This window comes from Amia ocellicauda, chromosome 14, assembly GCF_036373705.1.
Source record: "Amia ocellicauda isolate fAmiCal2 chromosome 14, fAmiCal2.hap1, whole genome shotgun sequence".
In the NCBI taxonomy this organism is placed as follows: domain Eukaryota; kingdom Metazoa; phylum Chordata; class Actinopteri; order Amiiformes; family Amiidae; genus Amia; species Amia ocellicauda.
In genome coordinates, this window is record NC_089863.1 from 14,789,156 (window position 1) to 14,808,647 (window position 19,492).

The following is a 19,492-nucleotide window of genomic DNA, read 5'->3' on the forward strand; positions in this document are numbered from 1 at the left end:
ATGTTGTGTTTCTTCCATTTGCGAATAATTGCACCAACTGTTGTCACCTTCTCACCAAGCTGCTTGGCGATGGTCTTGTAGCCCATTCCAGCCTTGTGTAGGTCTACAATCTTGTCCCTGACATCCTTGGACAGCTCTTTGGTCTTGGCCATGGTGGAGAGTTTGGAATCTGATTGATTGATTGCTTCTGTGGACAGATGTCTTTTATACAGGTAACGAGCTGAGATTAGGAGCACTCCCTTTAAGAGAGTGCTCCTAATCTCAGCTCGTTACCTGTATAAAAGACACCTGGGAGCCAGAACTCTTGCTGATTGATAGGGGTTCAAATACTTATTTCACCCATTTGATTGTCCTACCATGTTCTTATGCTATGGTTCCTCATTATTGCATTATGAAGTCCATTGTGTCATGGCTATACTGTGGAATAAAGAAGTATTGAGAAAAAATATATTAACATTTGCATGATGTTAACCAGGCTGGAATGAGATTTGGCATAGACTTTTGATATTAATATGACAGAAATGCTTTTAACTTTTATATTTGTGTATCTAAGTTTATTTGCTGTTAAAGTGCTTTTTGTCACACAAAACACAATGTCTAGTAGAAGTAGAACATATAACTGCAGACCACTACAGTTATGTTTACATTAAGAAAGCTCATTTCTATTAAAACAGTTACTATATTTATCTGCTTGTATGCCTTGCATTGCAATCTTTACAATGTTACAGTAAAATCAATCAAGAATTTTAAAAGGGATACAACGGTGTTAGTGAAGAATAACCCAGTAAAGGAAAATCAACACTGCCCCCCCCCACCTCCATCGCTATCTCTGTATAAAAATGCATGTGTGTGCATGTTTATAAATAATCTTTGTACTCATGTTCATTTTGTCTGCTATCCAATATCTTGTGTTTTCTATTAATATGTGTTATAAAACAGATCTGGTCTGTTTGTAGTAAACCAGTGGTGAGCAATCTAAATTAATCAGTGGGCTGCAAGTCCAGGTGTCAGATAACTGCCTGGGCCGCAAGACCCCTTTTACCAAAATTACAAACCACAAAATGCTACATTTTAATAAAAAAATTGCAATATAATGGAATGGAATGGAATCAACAATGTAATAAAGGAGTAACACATTGATACAAAATAAGCAAATGTCATAAATATAATACTTTATTGTGATTTTTTGAAGGGTGGTTAAGTGGTTGTGGGCCACAGGTTGCCCACCAATGTATTAAATGGATCTGATCCAGTATGTCGGCTCTGAGCTTGATCTTGGCATCTTGAGTCGTGTTGTACTAAATAGTTTGGCGCTCTGATGATCTCAAATTCTGCCTCAGGCTTCATTCTGATTTGGTAAAGATTGGGGAAGTGAACCTGCTTCCTGTTTTCTGATTGGTTTTTCAACTGGCAGTTGAGGGTGATATATGATAAATCCACAGCAATGGCGTAATGGCGTGTCTTTGATAATTGTTTTTTTAATCAATTATGTTTACAATGATTTTAAATGAGGAGCATGTTTATATTTGCTGATCAATCAGACTCATGCTTTGCTACTGTGCTGATTTGGTATTGAATTCAAGTTACAACAATTAAATCAACTGAAAATAATTTCACTTAATTCCATTAGGATCTGCTTCTCCATAAGGCAAAATAAAAGTGTAATCTGTCCCAGCTAATTGAGCTAATTGTACATAGTCTACATAGAGGCTTCAATGAGTATTTATGCACTGGGTGTACATCGAGTTTGCAGTGGTTTCAGAAAGTTGAGATCTACAATACCTCACTGTCTATCACATGATCAATGATGTTTCTGGAAAGGATTCTGTCATTGTTTGTGAGTGTAGAGTGTATGTGTCCCTGTGTGATCTCTTCTGTAGTGGTTTAAGTGACCCACCTTAAGTGAGGTTCCTGTAATGGGGGTCAAATGAATGCTGTTCTAAATTATATGTTTTAAATGTTTGAAGGAAGTGCTGATATTTATACAAACAAAATGTGGTGTCTGTGTGAAGAGCCACAAGAGGCCACATTGCCTAGATCCAGATTGCCAGTAGGAGGAAAAGAATGATCGAGATTGCCTGCATGGCTTTGGGAGCAGAGTTTACACTGGCTCTAATGAGGGGCAGGCTGGGGCCCACAATCCTCTGCAGGAAGTCATCGTACTCGGTTATGCTGGTGAACTCCCTGGGCACGAGGGCATGTTCCACATTTTCAACGCTGATGACGCTGACCTGAACCCAACTTGAGGTCAGCTTGCAAACCAGAGGACCACCCTGGTATCCCTGAGAGAGAGAGAGAGAGAGAGAGAGAGAGAGAGAGAGAGAGAGAGAGAGAGAGAGAGAGAGAGAGAGAGAGAGAGAGAGAGAGAGAGAGAGAGAGAGAGAGAGAGAGAGAGAGAGAGAGAGAGAGAGAGAGAGAGAGAGAGAGAGACTGTTAATACAGACAGAGTGATAGGACCTCAGGGTACACTATATCTCAGAATGGCTGGCTGATGGACTGACTGACAGGACAAATACAATATTGAGTGTGAGAGAGAGATCATAGTCACAATTACTGACCACCTCAAAAATATATATACACGCACACACAATTATTATTTATTATAATGTATGTTTTTAATTGATACATTACTTTGAGACTATAACTCTAATAATTCAGTTGTATACAATTAATTACGACAGCTGGCAGTGGTGGCTGGAGGCTACTTAAAAGAGGTTTCAAGCTAATATTGTATACTAGTTGGTGTAGTGGTTATTGAACAGTGCTGCAAACTAAACAATCAGGGTTTGAATCCTGATCAGTACATGATGTTTTCTATATATATATATATATATATATATATATATACACTCACCTAAAGGATTATTAGGAACACCACACTAATACTGTGTTTGACCCCCTTTCGCCTTCAGAACTGCCTTAATTCTACGTGGCATTGATTCAACAAGGTGCTGAAAGCATTCTTTAGAAATGTTGGCCCATATTGATAGGATAGCATCTTGCAGTTGATGGAGATTTGTGGGATGCACATCCAGGGCACAAAGCTCCCGTTCCACCACATCCCAAAGATGCTCTATTGGGTTGACATCTGGTCACTGTGGGGACCATTTTAGTACAGTGAACTCATTGTCATGTTCAAGAAACCAATTTGAAATGATTCGACCTTTGTGACATATTGCATTATCCTGCTGGAAGTAGCCATCATAGGATGGGTACATGGTGGTCATAAAGGGATGGACATGGTCAGAAACAATGCTCAGGTAGGCCGTGGCATTTAAACGATGCCCAATTGGCATTAGGGGGCCTAAAGTGTGCCAAGAAAACATCCCCCACACCATTACACCACCACCACCAGCCTGCACAGTGGTAACAAGGCATGATGGATCCATGTTCTCATTCTGTTTACGCCAAATTCTGACTCTACCATCTGAATGTCTCAACAGAAATCGAGACTCATCAGACCAGGCAACATTTTTCCAGTCTTCAACTGTCCAATTTTGGTGAGCTTGTGCAAATTGTAGCCTCTTTTTCCTATTTGTAGTGGAGATGAGTGGTACCCGGTGGGGTCTTCTGCTGTTGTAGCCCATCCGCCTCAAGGTTGTATGTGTTGTGGCTTCACAAATGCTTTGCAGGAGATTGGTTTGACCAGGACCACACCCCTAAATGCATTGAAGCAACTGCCATGTGATTGGTTGATTAGATAATTGCATTAATGAGAAATTGAACAGGTGTTCCTAATAATCCTTTAGGTGAGTGTATATATAATTTCCTTGAGTTAATTGGGATTAGAGTAGAATGAACAATAAGAAGCTGACTACAGTCAAAAGTCAACCACATTGAGTTCTAATTTTAGAAATATATAATCAATATAAAACTATAGGATCACCCAAAAAGTATATGATACACAAATTGAACGTTATGTAGCTTCCAAGCTGGATCCCATAGCTGTAATGAAATGCTGAAATGTTGTATCAGAACTATTTCACAAATATTTATAAAAAGGCTAATCAGTGTTAAATCCTGGACAGGAAATAACTCTTCAGCATATTTCTGATCTCTGCTACAATAGTGATGCTTCATTAATGAGGCTGCAGGACACTATAATATACACCAATCAGCCATAACATTATGACCACCTGCCTAATATTGTGTAGGTCCCCCTTTTGCCGCCAAAACAGCCCTGACCCGTCGAGGCATGGACTCCACTAGACCTCTGAAGGTGTGCTGTGGTATCTGGCACCAAGACGTTAGCAGCAGATCCTTTAAGTCCTGTAAGTTGCGAGGTGGGGCCTCCATGGATCGGACATGTTTGTCCAGCACATCCCACAGATGCTCGATTGGTTTGAGATCTGGGGAATTTGAAGGCCAAGTCAACACCTTGAACTCGTGATTCATCAGACCAGGCCACCTTCTTCCATTGCTCCGTGGTCCAGTTCTGATGCTCACGTGCCCATTGTATGCACTTTCGGCAGTGGACAGGGGTCAGCATGGGCACCCTGACTGGTCTGCGGCTACGCAGCCCCATACTCAACAAACTCCGATGCACTGTGTGTTCTGACACCTTTCTATCAGAACCAGCATTCACTTTTTCAGCAATTTGAGCTTCAGTAGCTCGTCTGTTGGATCGGACCACACGGGCCAGCCTTCACTCCCCCACGTGCATCAACGAGCCTTGGCCGCCCATAACCCTGTCGTTGGTTCACCACTTTTCCATCCTTGGACCACTTTTGATAGGTAGTGACCACTGCAGACCGGGAACACCCCACAAGAGCTGCAGTTTTGGAGATGCTCTGACCCAGTCGTCTAGCCATCACAATTTGGCCCTTGTCAAAGTCGCTCAGATCCTTACGCTGCCCATTTTTCCAGCTTCTAACACATCAACTTTGAGGACAAAATGTTCACTAACTGCCTAATATATCCCACCCACTTACAGATGCCATGATAACGAGATTATCAGTGTTATTCACTTCACCTGTCAGTGGTCATAATGTAATGGCTGATTGGTGTATATTCTTCAATATGAGAATTTGCTGTCAAAACCACAAACATATATTGTTGCATAGGCAAGTCAATAACGTAAAGAAGTGTCTCCTGTTTTCTGTCTTGAATGTCTTGAAGCCCAGTTTCCATTTGTGTCCCTGGGTGCGTGTGTCCCTGCTGGAAAAGCTCCTCTGGTTTGATGTGGTCGATGCCCTTCATGATTTTGAAGACTTGGATCAAGTCCCGACGTAGTCTCCTCTGTTCCCTCAGTCTCTCAGTAGGACTTTCCTTCAGACCTGGAATAAGTCTGGTTGCTCTCCTCTGAACTGCCTCTAGAGCAGCGATATCTTTCTTGAAGTGTGGAGCCCAGAACTGCACACAGTATCCAGATGAGCTCTAACTAGTGCATTGTACAGTCTGAACATCACTGCCCTTGTTCTCAATTCTACACTTTTGACAATATACCCTAGCATTCTGTTTGCCTTTTCTGTTGCTTCCCCACATACAGCTTTCAATTTGAGAATCAGTCTTTGATGTGGAACCTATATCATGTCATATGTTTTCATGTGATCTACAGCTGCAGTTGTGTGTTCAAAAAAAAACTAATAAATAACTAAGACATAATCTGCCTCCTCTAAACCCATGTTGACTATCTCCAAGAATATGGTTTTCATTAAGATGCTTCTCTATTTTCTGTCTAATCATTTTTTCCAACATTGTACAGGTGATGCAGGTGAGACTGATTGGTCTGTAATTTCCTGGCTCCGTTTTGTCCCCTTTCTTGTGGATTGGTATGACATTTGCTGTGTTCCAGTCAGTCGGCACATCCCCTGTTCTAAGTGTCATTTGGAATATTTGAGTTAGTTATTTCCCTAATAGTTCTGCTAGTTCCTTTAGTACACCTCCTCCTCATTTATCCTGATCTCTCTTAAGGTTTGACTGGACTGATTGTTCACCTGTGGAATGTTATCTGTCTTGTCTTCTGTAAAAACCTCTGTGAAATATCCATTTAGGCTCATGTTTCCCTCTTTGTTTTCTTGATCTCTTTCTTAAGATCTCTTTGCAGCTGAACATGTTCTTTGTATTTTGTTTCATCTCCATCCCTTTTTTATGCGCTATACAACATTTTCTTTCTCTTTATATGTTTTTGCATACTTCTATAAACCATTTTGGCCTATGTTTGTTGGCCATCAATTTGCTAAGTTTTGGAATACATTTCTCCTGAGCCTCAAGTAGTATATTCTTACAAACATCCATTTCCAACTGACTCTGTATCCAGTGTGCTCCAGTCTAATTCTTCTAAGTGCCTCCTCATACCTTCAAGGTTTGCTTTTCTTAAATCGTAGACCATTGTTATAGTCTTGGTCCTTGTTTTTTGAAAGAATGCCTCAAAGCTAATCATATGTGTTCACAGTTTGCCATTGGTTCTCTAACTAGTGTCCCTCTTTCTGCATTAATAGTGCCCTTACATTTACCCATGCCATGGGCACTGACACACCCCCATACCATGACAGAGTCTGGCTTTTGGATCTGACACTGATAACAGCTTGGATGGTCCTTTTCCTCTTTGGCCTGGAGAAAACAACAGCTGTTTTGTCCAAAAACTATTTGAAATGTTGACTCGTCGGACCACAAAACACAATTCCAATGTGTTGCTGTCCATGTAAGATGAATGAGACTGAGCCCAGAGAAGTCAGTGGTGATTCTGGACAGTGTTGATGTATGGCTTCTGCTTTGCATAGTAAAGCCTTCTCTTTCATCTGTGGATGCAGCGGCGAATGGTGTTGACTGAAGGTTTACCAAAGTATTCCTGAGCCCATGTCAAGATATCCATTACAGACTCATTATGGTTTTTAAGACAGTGACGTCTGAGGGATTAGTGAAAACTGTTTGGCAGGGCACACGTGGATCTCTTTGTCCACACACTTCTCACTATGGTTCTCCGTCCGAGACCGCTCAGGAACCTTAGGGATCAACGCGCTAGCCCACACGTGGCTGCTCTGTCTCCTTTACGTGTTCTCACTGCTCTCCCTTCTCCTGGTGGCCTGGAGAAGGTCAGGAGACAAGCAACAGTTCTGCTGATAGCCCCTCGGTGACCTCACAGATTCTGGTTTGCAGACCTGATCACCCTCCTCCACGGAGAGCCTTGGCAGCTCCCAGTGAGAGCGGACTTGTTGTCCCAGGTGCAGAGTACCCTTTGGCATCCCAATCCAGGCGTCCTTCAGCTCTGGGCATGGCCCCTGAGTGGAAGCGACTGATTGCCTGGGGTCTGTCAGATGCAGGAGTAGCTACTATTCAGTAGGAGGGAGCTCCCTCTACGAGGTCACAGTATTCCTAGCACTGGTGGATGTTTAGCACCTGGTGCCAAGACCCAATTCATTGTTCCATTGGGGTCATATTACAGTTTTTACAAGAGCTGTTGGACCAGGGCAAGTCATTCACTGTGATCCTAAGAACGTTCCTCAGACCGACATCTTCCACAATACTAATCGGCCTGCAGTTTGTAGCTATCCACTTCGCTATGGCATTTGTTAGCTTGTCTTGATTTTGTTTATCTATACTTCTCCCACATGCTGCATCCAACATAGTCATTCAAAGCCTCCCTCCACTGTTTGTTTTGGTGGGTGATTTGCTGGCATCAACTGTGTGTATTGCATTTAAGTGATACTTTAGGCTTGAAGTACTCATTCAACTTTGCAACTTTGCAGTGGTTACAAATAACTTTGGTTCTATCAACTCCGCCATCTAGAAGAGATTTAAAACGAAAATGTCCATGTAAGTGTTTGGTACCTTTCTCAATTTTTCTGTCCCCGCCAGTTCTTTTCCAGTTAATGTGAGCGCTGCAGCAGTCTTTGGCCCACCACAAATGCTCTCATTGGTTGAGACGCGTGATGACGCCTATCCCAAGCAAGTACTGATCAACATCCCATCCCTGCTGTGACCCATGGTTTGTCTGTATGTGTATTCAGAGCCAGTGAGCAACGGACTTTAATAATAATAATAATAATAATAATAATAATAATAATAATAATAATAATAATAATAAAAACTTAATGTTAATGCGAGATAAAATAATTGTCGGCGTTAATTAATTAATGTGTTAATGCGATAATAATGCGTTAACTTGCCCAGCCCTAATATTTTTATATATTTAGTAGTATAAAATACATATATGTATAAATATGTTATAGTATATTTAATATATAAGTTTACATATATTTCAGAATATACTATAATATAATTAATATTATATTTAAGTTATATTAGACAATATATTTCAAAATATATAACAATATAAGTTGAAATGTATTTTTCTTATATAATACAGTATATTTTACCATATATTTCAGTATAAATTAAATATACTAAAGCAGCAATAATTGATATATTAAACCATATTTTGAACATATATTATACAATATATTTTATAAAATACATCTTAAAATATATTAAATATATTTCAGAATAATATATTATCAATACATTTTATTGTTGTAAGGGGATACTCAAGTGGAGAACGTATAATGACGGGGGCGAATTGACATGGGGGTGAATTGTTGGGGACAAATTGGCATTGACCTCAACTTCTTAAAAAAAAAAAATCTCTCTGTAGACAAAATGGAAAGAACAGTGAGGGTCAGACAGGACTGCTGGTACCTGCTGCAGGTCCAGGGGTTCGGTACAGATTGCATCAGGAGAGGAGGTTTTGGCACACTGGGTAAGTGTCACTTGCTGTGCCTGGAGCATCCCTGGTGGCAAAATGACAGACACTCATTTTCAGTTGATATTACAATCAGCCTTCAAAAATATTAACAATCAAATATCAACTTCCCCTAACAGCACTCTATGTGTTTGCATTGTGAACATTGAAAAAGGTGGATGGAATGGAACAATGAAGTGGTGAAGTATCTTGCTATGGCTGACCTCATTAGCATCCCTGTAGGTGTGTTTTCATAGCACTGACTCACCCACTCCATTCATGCTGCCCCAGCCAGTAACCCAACAGTCAGGATTAGAGCCCAAAAAGTTGCCCGGGTCTGGCAGGCAGATGGGCAGGATGTTTACACTGAAGGAAATGTTGGGCTTCAGTTGCAGGAGGGCAATGTTGCTGCCGATTAAGTTGCTGCTAATGACCTGCTGGACCCCCACTGACACTTTATATGGATTGAAGCCACTCTGGTTCTGTATGCCTAGGACCACTGTCCACTGGTTGAGATTCACAGAGCTGGATGGAGAGGGAGATGGAGAGACACAGAGTGAATAATATAGACCTGTACAGATATTAAAGTGTTCGGTGTCTAAAGTCCCAAGAGTTGCTTTGTGTGGAGTTACAATTTTACGTGTGTTTAAGCTTAAAGGATCCAGTGCGATGTATATGCCACAGACTTTTAGCAGACTTGGCAAAAATATACTATCCCAATTGATCCTGCCTGTCCTTCTGTATGTGACAAATAAATATGCTGGATTCCTAATTGCTAAAGTCTGTTGTTTTTTTAGTCCAAGACCAGTTTTGCAGCATCTAGAATCACTGGTGTTACAGAATCTAGTAATCTTGTAGTTATCGTGTCTAGAGTCATTGGCTTGACCCTGGTACAGTGCTAAGAGGACATATGGGGGGACATATGTGTGGACAGGGGGGGTGATCTGAGGTTGACTCTACCTGGGTAAGCACTGTGCATCTGTCATCACCCACTCGCTGGTGAGCAGAGTTCCCCCACAGACGTGTGTCCCATTGCGGTGCAGACTAGCCTGCCAGGGCCACTCCAGTGATGCCATGGGCTGCCCACAGATGTCTACTGTTAGACACAAGCACACAGAAATGAGATCTGGATGTTTTGTTTTCTATTGTTATTCTCTATTGACAAAGTTTTTTTTTTTGCCTCTTATATATAGCTCTCAAAAAAATGAAGAGATCATTCCAAGTTCAGAAATCAATGTTAAGTGGTCTCCATTTTTTCCAGAGCTGTATATTTACGGTGAGGGAAAAAAGTGTTTGATCCCCTGCTGATTTTGTATGTTTGCCCACTGACAATGAAATGATCAGTCTTTAATGTTAATGTTAGGTGTATTTTAACAGTGAGAGACAGAATAACAAAAAAAAAATCCAGAAAAATGCATTTCAAAAAAGTTTTAAATTGATTTGCATGTTAATGAAGGAAATAAGTATTTGACCCCTTCGACTTAGTACTTGGTGGCAAAACCCTTGTTGGCAATCACAGAGGTGAGACGTTTCTTGTAGTTGGCCACCAGGTTTGCACACATCTCAGGAGGGATTTTGTCCCACTCCTCCTTGCAGATCCTCTCCAAGTCATTAAGGTTTTGAGGCTGACGTTTGGCAACTCGAACCTTCAGCTCCCTCCACAGATTTTCTATGGGATTAAGGTCTGGAGACTGGCTAGGCCACTCCAGGACCTTAATGTGCTTCTTCTTGAGCCACTCCTTTGTTGCCTTGGCTGTGTGTTTTGGGTCATTGTCATGCTGGAATACCCATCCACGACCCATTTTCAATGCCCTGGCTGAGGGAAGGAGGTTTTCACCCAAGATTGGACGGTACATGGCCCCGTCCATCGTCCTTTTGATGCGGTGCAGTTGTCCTGTCCCCTTAGCAGAAAAACACCCCCAAAGCATAATGTTTCCACCTCCATGTTTGACGGTGGGGATGGTGTTCTTGGGGTCATTCCTCCTCCTCCAAACACGACGAGTTGAGTTGATGCCAAAGAGCTTGATTTTGGTCTCATCTGACCACAACACTTTCACCCAGTTCTCCTCTGAATCATTCAGATGTTCATTGGCAAACTTCAGACGGGCCTGTACATGTGCTTTCTTGAGCAGGGGGACCTTGCGGACGCTGCAGCATTTCAGTCCTTCACGGCGTAGTGTGTTACCAATTGTTTTCTTGGTGACTATGGTCCCAGCTGCCTTGAGATCATTAACAAGATCCTCCTGTGTAGTTCTGGGCTGATTCCTCACCGTTCTCATGATCATTGAAAGTCCACGAGGTGAGATCTTGCATGGAGCCCCAGACCGAGGGACACTGACAGTTATTTTGTGTTTCTTCAATTTTTGAATAATCGCACCAGCAGTTGTCACCTTCTCACCAAGCTGCTTGGCGATGGTCTTGTAGCCCATTCCAGCCTTGTGTAGGTCTACAATCTTGTCCCTGACATCCTTGGACAGCTCTTTGGTCTTGGCCATGGTGGAGAGTTTTGGAATCTGATTGATTGATTGCTTCTGTGGACAGGTGTCTTTTATACAGGTAACGAGCTGAGATTAGGAGCACTCCCTTTAAGAGAGTGCTCCTAATGTCAGCTCGTTACCTGTATAAAAGACACCTGGGAGCCAGAAATCTTGCTGATTGATAGGGGATCAAATACTTATTTCCCTCATTAACATGCAAATCAATTTATAACTTTTTTGAAATGCGTTTCCTGGATTTTTGTGTTGTTATTCTGTCTCTCACTGTTGAAATACACCTACCATTTAAATTATAGACTGATCATTTCTTTGTCAGTGGGCAAACGTACAACATCAGCAGGGGATCAGATACTTTTTTCCCTCACTGTATATATTGATTTTTTTCTTCTTCTTCTCTTCTTGATTGTACATTAATAACACAGACATTATTATAATGCTTATGTATTGGTCCCAAAACTTAACACTCTAGACATTTGCAGGCAAATGAAAGATTGAGAGCTCCTGTTGGAACACAATCCAGAAGACACTGCGGCCCCCCAGGATTGGAGTCTGACCCCCTTGCTCTACCCGGTCTTATCAAACATGTCCTGGCTTGGGCTTTGAGGAGCCACATTGTATCACATCTGGAGAATTCTGTATTCACCGATCCACTTTCACCACATGCTACATTCCTCTACAGTAACATACATTTTTCATGTCATTGGACTCTTATCAAAGAGTACCTGGGTTTGGCTCAGTAGTTGATGCAGTAGTTGTTGGCTGTGTTACTACGTTACATATGTAACTGTTGTCAGTGTTACTGCCGCTGGAAGTGAAGGTCATAAACCCTGGACCGCTGGCCCCCAACTGCCCATTGATCCAGCCCTGGTATTGGGACACCCTGGTGTACACCCCAGGATAATTGGGTTGGGCACATCCTGCTCCAAAACTCACAATGCCACCCTGAACCCAGGCAGAGCCCTGCTTACAGACCAGGGGACCCCCAGAGTCTCCCTGAAGAGAAAGAGAGACACTGTAAGGGGACACAGTAAGACTAATAAAGAACCTATGGAAGGCTACAAATCAGAGGGTGACATTTTGTTTTCTTAATTGCTTACTACTTATTAGAACTAGCATTTCATCCAGTCGTTTAATGTAAGAAACTATAAGAAGTTACAGAACATCAGAATAAAACAAGTAATAATTATATAAGTTAGTGCCATGGGAGGTGACAAGCCATAATTTAATTATTACAGATTTTTTGATCGCAACATCAGCTCTGCCCCCCACCCGAGAAAGAGGCGGATCCAGAACAGACCAACACAACAGAACAGAACAGAGAGCATGCATCCGTACAACAGGTCAGAGTAAGAAAAAGAGAGAAGCACAGGGGGAATGGAGCATAGGTGTGGGTGGCGCACCCAGGAGGTATAAAAAAGGCATTTCTTTCCCTGTGTGTCTGTGTGAACAAGGTCACTGTCTGCACTGTCAAACCTGATACATAGAAGAACAGGGTCTGATAATAACCAGTTTTCATCATGGATTTTGGCTTGATACATCGTACAAACCCCCCTTATATTAAACATTATGTATGCCATAATTTTCTCCGGTTTGACCAAATATGGGTCTACCTGAGCAGTTGTCAGGAAGAAACCGAGCTTGCACTCATCACGGGACAGACATGTGGGCCTGTTATATTTCTCTCCTGTCTGGTCTGCATGAAAGTGCCTGTAGTTCGTAACTTCTTTAAGACTGATCTCGAAATTGCCTCTCAAACCTATTCCGAGCAGCTGCTTATAATATAAACCTGCTCTGTGATTGGCTGGTTTCTCAGCTGTGATTAATAAGAAGGTTCTGTACCTGACAGGAGTCCTTGCCCCCCTGCAGCAGTCCAGCACAGAGCATGTTGCTGCTGATAGTGACTACATCATTGTACAGACAGCCACACTGATTGTTCCCAATGATGGGTATCTCAACCTCCTGCAGGGTCTGGACACCTCCCAGAGACACTGAAAGACAAGACAGCTGGAAGTTCATTTACTGCATGTTTACATGTTTTCATGTATTGATTTAGTCACAAGAGAAAAAAGAGAAGCAAGATGTAGATTTCCTGAAATCTGGCAATGCAGGAATTTGCTAATGCAAAGACAAATTAAAGTTTATTGAGGAATCTGGAAGAAACCAATAAGATCTACATTTGTATTTTAAAAAAGTCTGAGAAATATATTTTATTAAATCAGGTAGTATTTTGAATTGATACAAATTGGTCTACTCTGCCAGTTAAAAAGTTAAAAGTCTACTGGTTTTGTCATAAGTTAAACACTAAATTAAAACAGTTTTAAACACCAATCAAGTATATCAGATGACTGCTCTCTCAGATTTTGATGTAGGGAGCATATGCAAGAAACAAAACAACTGCTTCAATAAGTATCTATGCTAAGAACAAATAACTGGGAAGAGATCAAGAACCTCAGTTGTACCATATAATGAAAAAGCAGATAAGTCTGTTTAATTTTCACCCATTCTACGTCATAATTGTTACATTTGTACACCAGACAGCTGTGCACATTTATTTATGTATTTGTTTATTAGTATACAGTATTAGGGGAGTATTCTTAACCCTTATTTAGAATAAAGCATTTGAGTGAGAAATCAGGAAACAATCTAAAAATAAGCCCTGTGTGTAAAACTCTTGGATGATGTGTGTTAGAAGACAGACATGTAACAATAGATAAAATTACCATCATAGGCAATGTTGCCCCAGCCAGTGACCCAGCATTCAGTGCCGTTGTAGAAGGTGCTGCTGCTGGCTGCCAGACAGATGGGCTGGATGAAGTCTGTGAAGGAGACGGCGCTGCTCAATTTCATCAGCGCGAGGTCATTGTTGTGGGTTGTAGAGTCGTAGTTGCTGTTGATGTTGATCTGTTGGACCCCCCTTGACTGTGAGTTGGGGTTAGAGCCCTGCTGTGTCTGTAATCCCAGATACACAGTCCACTGATTGACATTAACAGGGCTGCACAGAGACAGAGACAGTGTCCAGAGTCAACTCTTGTTGTTCCTAAATATGTACTGTTACTGTACATAAATAACTGAGCTACTGTATTTAATTTATCCCTGGTGTGACTGAGAACAGTACTACTAGAGCAAGACAGAGACAGAGTCAGAGAGGTCGTCAGTAAAGTCAGATGTCCTCTGTCACACTCTCTCTAAACCACCATGAGACACTTCATGTAATACCCACAGTGTGGCTCTGTCTACAGTAACGCCGTCTATTTGCTGTCTGTTTCTGCGCACAAGTGTCGTTCTGTTTCTCCCTACCTTTTGAAGCAGTGTGCGGCAGACAGCACCCATTGACTGGAGATCAGGGAGCCTCCGCACACGTGGTACCCATTCAGATGAAGACTCACCTGCCAGGGCCAGGACCCAGGTGGGGCAGACTCACCCCCCACGATCCTCGTGTTAAGCGGGGCCTGTCCACAGACTGGATTTGGGCAGAGAACAGAGCTGCATTTATTATTATTATTATCTCTTTGACTTATGTGCAAACAAAATTATGTTGTATTACTTTAAAATATTTAAATTACCAATACGTTAAACAATCTTACCATTTGCCTGAGCCTGTGATCCTACAAGAAAGGAAACAAACAAGGAAAAAATGACCATTCATGGATTTCCACTGATGAGGAAATTTGAAAAAACAAAGTGAAAGACTTAATTGCACCATTTCTTCTCCCATTCCCATGTTCAGAGTCTCACAGCTCAGGGTGAACATATTATTGTAGTGGGATATGTACACCCCTATGCTATCGTGGTGATATAGAACAAATCACAGTCAATCTCCTTTAAATGAATGTTGGTTTGAACGCTCTAACTGCTGTGGTTGGGGAGATGCTTCTTCTCCCTTCTCCAGCCAAGAGTCAGGATGGTGAATTTAAAACTTGTTGCCATTTATTTGTCTTTGTGAGAAATGTACTTTTCGTGATCAGCTGCACTTACACTGGGATTATGGACTGCTGATTCCCGTCATTAAGAAATGCAATATGGCAGCAGTAAGTGACTTGATTTTCCTAATTTCTATAGTGCTACTCACTATGTGTTTCTGATGTTCTTGCTGTTTGTTAAAATCAATTGTACCCTAAGAACAAGCTGAATTTTTACTAGATTTTATCTGTACTTTCTACTAGTTACTCCCTATTTAAAATTATGTCTAGTCTGTTAACAAGCTTATTAATTGCCTTTGCTAAAAAAATACAAAAATACAAAATACAAAAATACAAACATAATAATAATAACCTTTCTATTTTGAATGTAAACTATTGAATTTATTTGCACTAAAAGCATTAGCTTGCCTAAATTAACTTGCTCATGTAAGCTTTGTATTTTGAAAGTAAACTAATGGTTACAAGTTTCTTTAATTGTTCTGAGGAGCTTATGTCATTGTATTGTATTGGTCTGATGTGATATTACAATTGGGAATTTAACTTGTTCTTCACCATTTATATTTTATTCTTCAGAAATGTATTGATTTGTATTATTTTTTGTACACATGCTCTTACTGTATGGCTTTTTGGAATGAAGAAGCCAAACCAGGCATTTGTATTGATTGCAGCTGTGTTCATTAACTGATTTTTTGTGGTGTATAGTAACTGTCTTCACTGATAGATATCAGCAGAAGACTTAAGTAGGTGATTGTATAGCTCCCTCACCTTAGTTCAGGGTGACATACTCAAACCTACAACTGGATGCTTATTGTAGTAATTTACTGCTATAGTTTTGGATTTTGCTGTTTTGAGTAAAACACCCATCACGCAATAGCCAGGTGTTCCATGAAGTGATCCAATAGCACCACTCACATACATAAGCACACACATACTCCACACCTAACTTCGCACCTTGCACACACTGTTTGTTTGCACCTCAAACTGAACAGGTTTATCCAGAGTGTTAAATTGTAGAAATCCTTTCCTGTAGAGAGAGTGCAGTGTCAAGCTATCATATAGTAACAAGCAACCATAACACAGCACAAACTCCAGGTTGACAATCTCATATTTCGTAAACATGTTGACCAGGAACTTAATTTGCATAAAAACAAATCCAATAGTTGGAATAACATTTATAATATATTTCCTGATGCTGGCAAGGTTATAGATCACATCAGTGAACACATTCCCACTACTGTAACAGCATTAATTAAAATGCAGCATAGCAATGAGGGTTTATTGTAGGTATGTGAATGAAAAACAAAACAAGCAAACAAACAAATATATATATATATATATATATATATATAGATAGATAGATAGATAGATAGATAGATAGATATAAATCTAGAGACATAGGTATTTCCTAAATTAATGAATACTGGTGCAGCTCTATCCCTAAATTCTACCTCCTACCCTTTACCTTGATACATTTATCCAAGGGTTTCCACAGTTTGAACATGGTTTCCAGATTACAGCACACACTAACCTTATAATTCCTTGAAACATATCAATCCAAAAGTGGATGTGGCTTTTTTATAAATTATGTTGTAGTTGGAATGTGAAAACCATTGCTTACCTTTGAGCGAGGTCAAAGCCATGGCGAAAACCATATAGATCCATTGTGCCATGGTCTCGAAGTGCACTTTGTGTGACTTCTCTCTCCCCAGTGTCTCTTTCCTTTGTTTCTTCCTCCTCTCTCGTGTTATCTGTTGACATGCATCTGTACCTGCTTTTGACTTTTGAACACTGAAATTAACATCAGAGGTTATGGGATCATCCAGGCGGAGTAGGTGTGGTACTAGGACCCTGCATTAGTATAATCCTCCCCGACTAACCAGTCCTACGTGTTTTACACTGGGTCACTCCAATTAGAGAGAACCACAGAGACCTTAGCTTTCTAACTGAGCTTATTTATAGTAACAGCTCAGATGCAAATTCTTATTGTATTCAATGTGCTGATGTCAACCAGTTTGTCAGTCATGGGTCTAAGATTAAAAAACTAAAAAGAGTGCTTTAATTGTTGGGAGAGGGTGTGTCCATTCATTTATCGAAACTCAAGTATTACAAAATGCTGCCCCCCCACCCCAAGCCATGATAAGATGTCAACACCTGTACTGTAACTGGTATTTGTGGTATATGTATAGCAATCACCAATGCAAGTCGAAATCTTTTGTATCATTGCGTTGCATGAATACATACAAAATAACAATAATACATAAAAACAAATATATGAAGTTTGCAGTTTCTCAAAAAAGTGTCTCGGGTGAATCCTATAAAATTTGGTTTTGTAATAATTTCTTTCCCCTTCCAACTTCCAAGAAACATTTATTATTAGTAGTAGTAGTATTATTGTAAGATGGTTTCTGTAATTATGCAAGATAAACAAATATAATTTAGTAATATTTTCTTAAATGCGTATAATTGTTTTAAATTATTGATTTTTATGAATAGTGTGTATAAAATAGTGTAATAATAAATTATTATTATAACTATAAATACATATAGTAGTAATATGTTAAAAAAAAGCTAAAGCTTTGACTGTTTTTTCAGATCCACGTGTTTGCTATATAATATGCCTTTAAACTGCTTTGTAAGTGTTTGTTAGGTATAGGTATAAATAAAGTATTTAGGGTCTATGCTAAATAGCCGTATAGTTAAGACAGGAAGTTAATTACAGGAAGAGGGGTTGTAATGAGAAGGTAAACAAAGCAAGACAAGTGTGGAGTTTGCAAGTTTCCAGAAAGATATAAAGTCTGTTGTGAATAGATGTGCTTCAAATGTCTGCTTTTTCATGTCACAAGAAAATCTGACAGTTTTGTATAGTTGCATGGTGATTTACAGATCATGAGGCGAAAGGGTCAAGCCATTCTAGCAACATTAACAAAGTCACCTTCACACTTAACTGGTGAACAGGAGTTTTACACTTGGGAGCATATGCATTCTCAGTTCCATTCATCTACCAGCAGTTTATCCAAATTAACTTGTCGGTCACAGTGGAGTTCAGAGGTTCTTGACTTGACTTGAAGGTCTGCTATTCCTGCTACTGAATTATTTTTATCAAATCCTCCAGTTTTTTGAAAATGTTAGGTTAACATTTTAACAGGGTAAGCAAAAAGGAAAAATAATAGACCTTTATGGGTTGTTAGAAAGAGTTATTGGGGCTGAAATGGGGCCTGCGTGGGGCTTTCAATGGCAAATTCTTGATGTTTTGATCAGTGGGATAATTAGCTTTTTCTTGTGTTAGGTATACAAATAGAAGAAGGAAGACCATCTGGCATAAGGACATACTGACTCATGGGATACCTCAGTGCACTCTTAGATTTACTTCCTGCAATGCAATAGGAAGAAAGATGACAGAGAGAACCACAGAACAGAGCTGCTTTACAATACTTGCAATTGTATTTGTCTTTCATTAGAAATGTGCACAAGCATCTTTAAAATTGTATAGGAATTTGCCTTTTTCAATGTTTCAGGTATGTTTTTTCATTAGTGAATGTTTTTATTAGGGTAGGGTGTATACAGAACTCAGGGGGGCACTGGTGGTGTAAAGTACTGCAATGTTTCATTCACCTGGGCGTGATGAAGTAAAAATTTGATGTTTTCATTTCATTTGAAGAAATAATTTATTAAAAGCATGCAAACAGTGCTTAAATGGAGCTTGAACAGCTTCTAAACAGAGTGTCAATTAGTTTAAACACCAGACTGGAAAAGCAAGTTTAACTATAGACTCCAACCAGCTATTACTAGTTGAAACACGTCATTGCCTCTGATTGACTGCAGACATCCCAAGCACATGACAATGACATATGACTCTTACATTTTTACAGTTCTTCCCAATTGTTAACACGTTTGCTGAAAGTACCTCATGTACTCAAAACTGTAAACACAGAACACAAACCCCACTGAAATCTTGCAAAATTAAATACTGCACTCAAATACTCTTTGCTCACAATGAAACTCCAAATGAGACGTACAATCAAATTAATATACCTTAGTGACAACCAATATCACACTGATGTGAAATATTTAAAACACTACTATCAGAACTTATTTCAGTTTAAAGAATGTGATTCTGTTATTATATATCATGATTGTCTGTATATATACAAAGAAATAAAAATAAGCCTACATTGCACCACTGTATGTTAGATGAAATACATGAAGAAAATATGTCATAATAAAGTAAAAATAAAATTATAACATCATTGAGGTACCTGGCCAGCAATGTCAACAGAAGATCCACAATGGGGTCCTCCACACTACCCAACATTTAGATATATACATATTCACTTAGCTTCATAAACACTGACACTATCCATGGCCACACCACTATCCTGGCTCTCTCTCCGCCCACA

The 19,492-nt window shown here is 40.1% G+C and overlaps 1 protein-coding gene across 3 annotated transcripts; it reads right to left on the reverse strand.

Annotated features, from left to right (window-relative positions):
* Positions 1-1,155: 1,155 nt before the first annotated feature.
* LOC136768809 (prostasin) lies at positions 1,156-17,009 on the reverse strand. 3 transcript variants are annotated; one of them, XM_066723183.1, is made up of 11 exons: positions 16,714-17,009; positions 16,047-16,119; positions 14,760-14,780; positions 14,562-14,635; positions 13,896-14,167; positions 13,015-13,163; positions 11,898-12,168; positions 9,641-9,776; positions 8,949-9,205; positions 8,638-8,729; positions 1,156-2,282 (listed from the first exon to the last, which is right to left on the reverse strand). In XM_066723183.1, the coding sequence occupies exons 1-11, from the start codon at positions 16,851-16,853 to the stop codon at positions 2,034-2,036; spliced, it is 1,734 nt and encodes a 577-aa protein (XP_066579280.1). In that variant the 5' UTR covers positions 16,854-17,009; the 3' UTR covers positions 1,156-2,033. The 3 variants fall into 3 exon arrangements, with proteins under 3 accessions (XP_066579280.1, XP_066579282.1, XP_066579281.1); XM_066723185.1 differs by lacking the exon at positions 16,047-16,119 and having other exon boundaries at positions 16,714-17,007; XM_066723184.1 differs by lacking the exon at positions 16,047-16,119 and having other exon boundaries at positions 14,473-14,635; positions 16,714-17,006.
* Positions 17,010-19,492: the final 2,483 nt, after the last annotated feature.